Raw genomic sequence first — 8,953 nt, forward strand, 5'->3', positions numbered from 1 at the left:
GGGCTGGGCGGCCTCCCCTTCCAGCCCGCCCAGCTCCGCTCCCGGCGCCCCGGCCGCCTCTCCCCGCGCCTGGCCCGCGCCCCTCCGGCGCCGCGAGTTCCTCCCGCGCCCATTTGTTGCATGCGCCCCCGCCCGCCTCAGCCCTCCCCGCGGGACGCGAGCCCCCCTCCTCTAGTCCGTATTTTCCCCGCTGTAACCTGAGCTTTCTATTCATGGATGTAGGGCTCCTTTTTTTTTTTTTTTTTTTTTTCTTTTAATGGATGGGAGGGGACTTGGCATCCCGGAAGGGGCTCTATTTACAGACAATCGCGCAGACCCAGTTCCCCTTTCTTCCCGGACCCCACTTTTCTTTCTTTGCTTAACTCTCCGGGTTCCTGGCCCGCGTAGGCCTGGGCGACAGCAACATCTTTGGGCTGCGTTTCTGTGCCCCTAGGCCTCCTTCTCCCTGCATCCTGAAGGAGCCTTCCCTTCCCTCCCTGGCTCCGGACCAGGGTTTGGGGTCTTCCCTCTCTGCAACTTTCCATTTTATTGGGATTTGTTTTCCTCCAGAGGGAGGCTGTAGAGTCCTCCTGAGGCCGGGTGTTAATTGGGGGTTGAGGTAGTGATTTCCCTTTGAGTTTGAGGACACGGTGTTGGCTTCAAGAGTTTGGTGTCCAGGAGCTCGTCCTGGGCATGGGTGAGACCTTTCGGGACTCTCCCCAGCACCCCGGTGCCCTGGCTGCCAATAGGGATCGGAGAGCAATGGGGCAACCCCACTTGGGCTTGTTTCTGAAGTAGCTGGTCAGTGCCTAGTGCTTTAAGATGCCCTGTTCTTTGCTTTTACAGACACAACAGCTGGGAGCCAGAGGAAAATATCCTGGACCCGAGGCTGCTCTTGGCCTTCCAGAAGAAGTGAGAAAGTTAACAGACCTGTGGGAGGGGGAGACTGTTGGGGGGACCCTGGCCTGTCACACGGTTGTACAGGGCAGTGATGGCGCTCCGGGAGTCCCAGGCTTGGGCTGTGGTTTGAGGTCCCAGATGAGTCCTCTCCCCACCTTCCCTCGGCTGGCCAGCACTGTGCCCAGACCTTGGGAGTCACTGAGTAAGTGCTGCTTTTGGTCTTTGTGACAGCCAGATTTGCCAAAATGAACCTTCTTGGTTCCTTCGTGAAAAGTTCTGGCTTCTCTTCTTGGCCTTTTCTGTTGACTAGTTTACAAACAGCACTTGTTAAAAACAAGGATGGCAGGTTTGCCCTAAAAATTGCAGACCTGGCCTCCCAGTCCTCCTCGTGGGTGCCATTGAGCAAGAGAAGGCTCAGAGAGGGAGCTGGGACACACAGCAGAAAGTTATGCCTACTGTGGTGTGTCTGACCAAGAACAACACATTTATTTTTCTCTGCTGCAAAACAGCACCAAGTGAGCACCACAGGGGCCCCTTTACCAGTCTCAGGGGCTGAATTTACTTCTGTAATTCTAGATGTCATATCTGTTTTTAGGTAGAAGACTTGGGTTAAAAGAGACCTCTTTGAGATACTCGGGGGAAAGGGTGGTGAGGGGCGTGTGATGGCATAAGGTTCCAGGGGGTGCTATTCTAGAGCAGGCTGGTGGGGGCAAGGTGTGGGGATTGCCCTGTTGATAGAGGCTGATAAATTAGGTGCTCAAAATCTTTCCCAGATGGGGTTGATCCGGCCAGCTGTTCTCTGGTAGCTCAAGCTGTGTCCACTTTTTTTTCACTATAGCAGGACATTTTGGGTCTTCTCAGAAGGGCCATAGCAATGGGGAAAAATAGAGATAGATTTTGGTGGGGTGGTGAGAGAAAATACATCGAGCATATGCTTGCCTCAGTACCTTTGAAGAAGCTTACGAGCAAGCTGTCTGCTGTTTACTCCATAACTCAGGTCCTATAAGTCGCAGAGGGTGGGGGCTGGTACTTTTCTCTGTAAGACAGTGTCCTGACCGTCGAGAGAGTGTGTGTCCTTAACGTCACTTTTACTTACAGCACAGCAGACAGGAACTGAGGTTAGCAAATACCAGAGAGATAGATGCAGCAGTTACAAAGAACCATGGGGTGGTCTGGTTTACATCACGGGGGACAGAAAACTGGGAAAGTGGGTGCTCTGCCTTCCTGTCCACCCCAGAGATCCCCCTGGGAACTAGGAACTGGTGGTGATTTGCTTGGTGTGGGGATGTGACCTTTGACTGTAAGGGGAAGTCTCAGGTTCAGAGCTCACGGGTACAGGTTAATGTGTCAGCGGAGACTCCTTTTAGGAGACAGCTTGGGGCTGCTTTGAGTATGAGCTCTGTCTCGTTGTACTAATTGGCTTCTTTAAGAGATCACCTTACAGGCCTCAATGCACTGATGTTTGCCCATTTTGATTACCAGGAAACTGCTCCAGATAGAGCCTCTTCCCCGGGGGTAGCCTGGAATAGAGGCTTTTGGGGCTGGTGGGTGGAGGCGGCTTTCTTGGCTCCCTGACCCCAAGTCATGGAGCTGGTTAATGGTGTCCTGCCTTGAGCCCTAAGCCCCGGCCACCTCGGAATCAGGCGTCACCAGTACTTCCATCTAGAGCAGAGTCTAGGAACAGAAAGGGCTTAGAAAGAGGAAACCAGAAAAGAAATGTGAGCCAGGGGCGCTGGCTCTGGGTAGACTGTGTGGGGACCGGGAGCCCTTGGTTACCCCAGTGCTCTGACGACCGTGAGATTTTGTGCGGGCATTAGAAGACTGAGAATGGGGGGCAGTGGTCCTCACCTCCCTACCTCTGGACTCTCTTACTTGGAGTGAGGGGGTTGGACCACGTGAGCACAAAGCCTCCTTCTAGTTGTGGTATTGTAGAATTTCCACAATATCATCTCCCTGCAGAAAGTGGCCAGGATTCGCACAGGGTTTTAAGAGGAGTCGGAGAAAACTGGGAACCGTTCCTTTCCCAGCTTTACTTGAATTTCGTGACTTGACTTTACCCAAAGGTAAATGAAATAGATGGAGGTAAAAATAATACTGACCCCTAATGCAAAGAGGGGGGTCTGGACCTCTGCCTTGGATGTGTTAATTAACAGGATATGTTTTTGCAGGGAAACTGGTGCTAAGCTACCTGGGGGTGTTTGGAACCACGGGGTTCCAGGGTGGCAGAAGGAAAGTCTGTGACTCTGATTGCTGATTGTCTTCAGGGAACACGAGAAGGAGGTGCAGAACCGGAAGAGAGGCAAGCGGCCCAGGGGCAGGCCGAGGAAGCACACGGTGATGTCCCCCTGCAGCCGGCACTCCAAGCTTAAGGTGGGTGGCTGCTCCCCTCCCAGCAGTGGCCCTCAGCCGGCTGAGTGGAAGGCAGTGGCGGGAGGGTTGCGGGCTTTGGGGAAGGGGGCCAGCTGGCACCTCCAAGTCTTTCCCTTGCTCAGAAGACCTTGACTCTGCCTCTCTCTAGGCTGCCGCTGTGAGCCTCTGCCAGCAGGGGGCAACAGCAAACCTCAGCTCTCCACCTCCTGCCCTGTCTCTCTGGGGAGGGCCCTGCAATGGTTAAGCCCCCCAAGCTGGTTTCCTGGTCCTGTGACGTCCACTCTGCTACTTTCTCACCTCCATTGGCTTACAGGGAACAAAAAACAGGAAGCATGTACACAGTAGGTGCTCATAGGTTTGCCAGGTAGGCGCAGCTAAGAGGGGCACACACCTGGGCTCCATGGCACAGCCCCTCCTTCCAGTAGCTCAGAGGCAGGATGGGGAAGGGGTCCTGGCCTCAGTCTTAGATGTGTCTTTGATTTCTCTCTTGAAGGCACTGCCGCCGGGGCCTGAACCCACACACTGGCCAGGAGCTCAGTCACTTCTTACAAAACTGCCCTTCCAGGAGGCTGAGAACCCTGCCATGAGCCTTATTGGCTAGGGTATGCTGGCCTGGTTTTGTCTTCAAAATGTTCTTTTTGAGCAGGATAGTGGGGCTGGAGGAGTCAGCTTTACTGCAGGAGAATGTGGGGCATGTACGTTGAGGAACATCAGCAAGGCGGGGGGCCAGCCAGTCAGGGAGGCCCCAGACTCCCTGGGTTTGATTCCATCATCCCCAGTTCGGGGCAGGCGAGCTTTGTGACCGGGAGCAGGTGTTGGCTCTGTCTACCTAAAGCACACTTCTTACACAGGGACCTGAGAAATAGTAAGGTGTGCTTAATTAGTGTTAGGGATGCCACCCAGAGGATGAGGAGGGCAGTGGTTTGTTTTCTTATGTGCTGGAAGGTTCTGAAGGGGTCAGCTTTGGAAATGGGGAGATGGAAGCAAGATATCCAGTTGCTTTAGGTTACCGGGCTCTCACACAAGCTGCTTCACTCCACCCTTCCCTTCTGAGACGTGAATCACGCTGCTCTGAATCTCCCTTTTCCAGGCGTCTGCTGAGGGCCGGGAGCTCCCCGTGCGGCCCTGGAAAGCTCGGCGTCCATTGTCAGCATGTGAGCGTTTCCCTCCATCGTTCTGGCTTCACTTTGTGAACCACCTATTTTTCTTTGTTCTCTTTCACTTTTAACTGCATTTCTTGGGACCTCCTAAGGACCTCTTCAGTCCTTTCTGGAACCAAACAGTGAGATCGCTCCCTCCTGGCTGCCTCTCGGGTGTGGAAGCCACAGGAGGGGCTGGCTCCAAGGTGTCTGATGCCCCTGGAGACCAGGCTGTAGAAGTGACACCTTCCCCTTTGTCGTTGCAGGAACCTGACGCCCCCTCCAAATCCAAATCCAGCAGTTCCTCCTCTTCCTCCACGTCCTCCTCATCTTCCTCAGATGAAGAGGATGACAGCGACTTAGACGCCAAGAGGGGCCCCCGGGGCCGTGAGACTCACCCAGTGCCTCAAAAGAAGGCCCAGATCCTGGTAGCCAAGCCCGAACTAAAGGATCCCATCCGGAAGAAGCGGGGCCGCAAGCCCCTGCCCCCAGAGCAGAAGGCGGCCCGGAGGCCCGTGAGCCTGGCCAAGGTGCTGAAGACGGCCCGGAAGGACCTAGGGGCACCGGCCGGCAAGCTGCCCCCCCCGCTCAGTGCCCCCGTGGCCGGCCTGGCAGCCCTGAAGGCCCATGCCAAGGAGGCTTGCAGTGGCCCCAGCACCATGGCCACCCCAGAGAACTTGGCCAGCCTGATGAAGGGCATGGCCGGCAGCCCCAGCCGGGGTGGTATCAGCTGGCAGAGCTCCATCGTGCACTACATGAACCGGATGAGCCAGAGCCAGGCCCAGGCCGCTGGCAGACTGGCTCTCAGGGCCCCAACTGCCAACAAGTGCAGCCTAGGGCTGGACCTGAAGGTGAGGACGCAGAAGGGGGAGCTGGGGATAAGCCCCCCGGGAAGCAAAGTCCCAAAGGCCCCCAGTGGTGCTCTGGAGCAGAAAGTGGGGGGCACAGGAGGGCCTCCACACGTCCACAGTGGCAACAAGGTCCCTGCCGGGTGCCTGGGCCCCCAGCCTGCACCCACCCAGGAGCTGAGCCTCCAGGTCTTGGACTTACAGAGTGTCAAGAACGGCACACCAGGGCTGGGCATGGTCGCCCGCCATGCCACAACCACCAAGGGTAACCCTGCCACCCACCCAGCCACTGGGAAGGGTGCCGGGGGTGGCCTCACTGCGGTGAGTGGGGCTGGTCTGCCCACCGATGCCAGCAAGAGTGAGAAGCTGGCCTCCAGGGCAGCAGCCCTGCCCACCCCTGCTGGTAAGAGGGACTTCATCAAGGGCAGCATGGCCCCAGGGCAGGAGGGCCACCCGACTCCGGGAGAGGCGCGGAAGACAGCTACACTGTCTGAGATGAGCACCGGCGAAGAGAACAGCAGCTCCGACTCGGACCCTGACTCTGCCTCCCTGCCCAGTGCCGGACAGAACCTGTCAGTGTCCATCCAAACCAGCCAGGACTGGAAGCCCACCCGCAGCCTCATTGAGCACGTCTTTGTCACCGACGTCACCGCCAACCTCATCACAGTCACGGTGAAGGAGTCTCCCACCAGCGTGGGCTTCTTCAACCTGAGACATTACTGACACCCCCTGGCTGCCCGGGTCTCACCTTCCCCTCTCTGGCCTCTGGCTTTGCTTTGATACATGGCCCGCATCCCAAACCCTGTCCAGGGGCCGGTGGCCTCCTTCAAGGGCAGGCTTGGATGGGAACTCCCCTGGACCCAGCCCTGCCTGCCACTTTGGCAGGGGAGGCTCCGTGATGCCTTGCCACCCGGCCTCGCCCTTGTTCCTACCTCTGGGCCTTCGCTTTGCTCTCCATTTGCCTCAGGAAGTCTAGGTGACCGCCTGTGGCTCAGCGAAATGTTTCTCAAGAGCATCCTGTGTTTCTTGAGCCCGACCATATTCGCTGTTTGAACTGCCTCCGTGGCCTGTGATGACAACGGTGGTCACCTTGCCTCCCGATTTCCCAGAGCACAGGTGTTAGAGGAGGGGGCTTCTGGCCCAGCTTGGCTGTTTCTGCCCAGCGGCTGGAAGAGAAGGTGTACTTAGGGCTGGGGGGAGGTAAGGCCTGGGGAGCTGCTCCAGGGAGGACTCTGCTCAGTGTGTGGAAGGGTGGGGGGAGCAGGAAAGGGGCCTTTCTGGTCGGAACTCCCCCCTCAGCAATGCCTGAGCTGGCAAGGGTGAGGGGACTGTCCACCTCCCTGTCCCTGCCCCCACCCGGGACAGATGAGGGCTGTGGCCTTAATGTAAAAGGACAGGTGTGGCAGTTGGGATCAGGAACCCTGAAGAGGTTGGTGTTGGTGCCATCTAACCCTGATTCAGATAAACAACAGCAGCCCCCAGATGTTGACTGAAGAGTCCGGCATGGGCAGGGAGGGGGCTGATCCCAGAGCTCTTCCACCTAAACCTCCAAGTGTCGGGGGCCGCTGCCGCCTTCCTTTCTGCCAGCCTGTTCAAGGACTGTCTTAGTCCTAATCATGGCCCCACAAACTGCCCCAGATCCACTGGGAGGTGGGCGGTTGCTGGCAGTAGGTCCCCCCTCCTGACATCCGCTGGCTTCCAGCTGCTGTGCAGGTGCTTCCCACAGTTCCCACCTACCTTCCCCTGACAACCCCTCCCCACTTCTGGGGGTTCCATGTTCTCTTACCCAGCTGAGAAGCTGTATCCCCGTACCATTTTGGAAATGGGACAAAATCTGAGTGACCCACCTGGCCTTCGGAAAGGCCAGAGCTGCCAGCCCGACTGCCTCTCCCCAGATGGCTGAGTCCGTCAGCTGTCTTGGTAATTCCAACCAATAACAGAATTGCCATTACTGATTTGGGGCAGAGAGGTACATCAGTGAGTGGGGTCACTGGTCTTTATGCCAAAAAAAAAAAGTGGGAATGCAGGGAACTTTATTTCTGCTTCAATTATTGGTTAACATCAGCCAGCAGGTGTGGGAGCTTCAATTATCGGTTAACATCAGCCAGCAGGTGTGGCATCTTCTGTTGTCCCCATAGCCCTGAGTGCAGTGGACACGGTGGGCTCTGGTTTCTGAGGGTGGGCCTGCCAGAACTCCAGTCCCCTCAGTCCCTCACCCTCCACGCCAAATAGGAGGAGATGGCTTTTGTGTAGCCAAATCGATTTCAACAGTGTGCCTTTGGGGACAGATCACATCCAGGACCTCGTTGAGGAGCATCCAGATGCAGCTTCCGACTCCTGTACGTGATAGCCATGCTGGCTGCAGCAGGAGTGGTGCCCACCCTGGCAAACCTGAGGACTGGGGGTCCTGGACAGCCAGGCTGAAACTGGAAAGTGGACAGTAAAGGGGGAGAATGCCCCCTCCACTGCCCCCGCAGGAGATGGCGAGATGCCAGTGCACTGCACAGTCTGGAAGGAAGGGGTGCCAGCACCCTGGGCCCCTGACACCAACCTCCCCTCCTGTCCCCAGATGTCCCTGGGTGAGACTAAAGGGGCTCTCCTGGGCTGCCTCCCCCTCAAAGGAGCTCATAACCTCCAAGTTTTGCTGCCTTAGAGGCTGCAGAGCCAGGCCAGTAGCAGCTCTCCCCTGCAAGCCCTCAGGGTGACCCTGATCTGGGCTGATCTAACAGCCCCAGCAGCCAGGTCTCCAAACCCTGATTAGGTGCCTTTCTGTTTACCAGCTACTTCAATCCCAAAGTTTGAATCTGCAAACACCTTACTCCCAGCCACTTTGCCTTCTTGCTGTGTTGTGTGTCTTTCTTGGTGTTTGCGACTCCAAGAGGTTCATGTTTGTGTGTGTACACACATGTGCAGGCGTGACAGCCTTCGCTGAAGAGTTGGACAGGTGCTCAGAGTTGGTCGTCATGTTTACCAATAAATAAAAGTAGTACTTTTTTTGCTGCTGTGTGTGTGTGTGGCTAGGCATTGGTCACACATCTGACTTGTTTATCCTGCAGGGTTTCTTATGCGAACTGCATCACAGTGTATGTTGAGTGGATGTTTCAATCCTGTTTTTCTGTTTGCTTTTGTAACGGATAGGAAGAAGGGACCAGTCTATCTTCTTTAGAGGATTTGGCATATTTTTATATATTTTTTTTGGTACCAAAAAGAGTGTTCCTTGTTTTTGGTTACACTCAAGATTCTGACCTGACTAAGAGAGCTCTGAGCCTAGAGGTTTTATTAGGGGGAAACTAGGGGGGGAGAACCAGAGCTTTGGACCATTGCCAATCACTGGCTTGATTTGTGTTTTTTAATTTTAAAAAAAAAGCCAAATTATTCATGTATGCCACTTCTAATTACTTTAAAGTGTGGCTGTTTGTTTGCTTTTTTTAAAAGAGAGAGAACAAAAGTGAATATGTTATTGCCCTGGGAAACTTAAGATCTTTGTTGAAACAGCACAGCAGCCCAGCCCCCATATTCAATCAGGACCAGTTAAAGGAAATGCTTCCCCCAGGAAACCCACAATGGTTTGGGGGAAAGGGGTGGGAGGAGGGGAGAGGTAGCGCCTAGAGGACCAGATTTTTGCTCAAGTGCATCTAAAGATTCTGTGGATCTTCTAGTATTTTTGGAGAACTAACGCTAGCAATAGGTTGCAGATCTTTTTAGACTGATGTTAAT

General features: G+C 55.3%; 1 protein-coding gene across 1 annotated transcript in view; it reads left to right on the forward strand.

The window, feature by feature from the left end:
• CBX2 (chromobox 2) overlaps positions 1 to 8,953 on the forward strand; it is a 15,501-nt gene extending 6,548 nt beyond the window's left edge. Inside the window, exons 3-5 of the mRNA XM_024760626.1 lie at positions 778 to 891; positions 3,144 to 3,249; positions 4,655 to 8,953. Of these exons, the coding sequence (XP_024616394.1) occupies positions 778 to 891; positions 3,144 to 3,249; positions 4,655 to 5,959 (1,525 nt within the window). The 3' untranslated portion in view covers positions 5,960 to 8,953. The remainder of the gene's footprint in view (positions 1 to 777; positions 892 to 3,143; positions 3,250 to 4,654) is intronic.

Source organism: Neophocaena asiaeorientalis, unplaced genomic scaffold, assembly GCF_003031525.2.
Source record: "Neophocaena asiaeorientalis asiaeorientalis breed wild unplaced genomic scaffold, Neophocaena_asiaeorientalis_V1.1 scaffold30, whole genome shotgun sequence".
In the NCBI taxonomy this organism is placed as follows: Eukaryota; Metazoa; Chordata; class Mammalia; order Artiodactyla; family Phocoenidae; genus Neophocaena; species Neophocaena asiaeorientalis.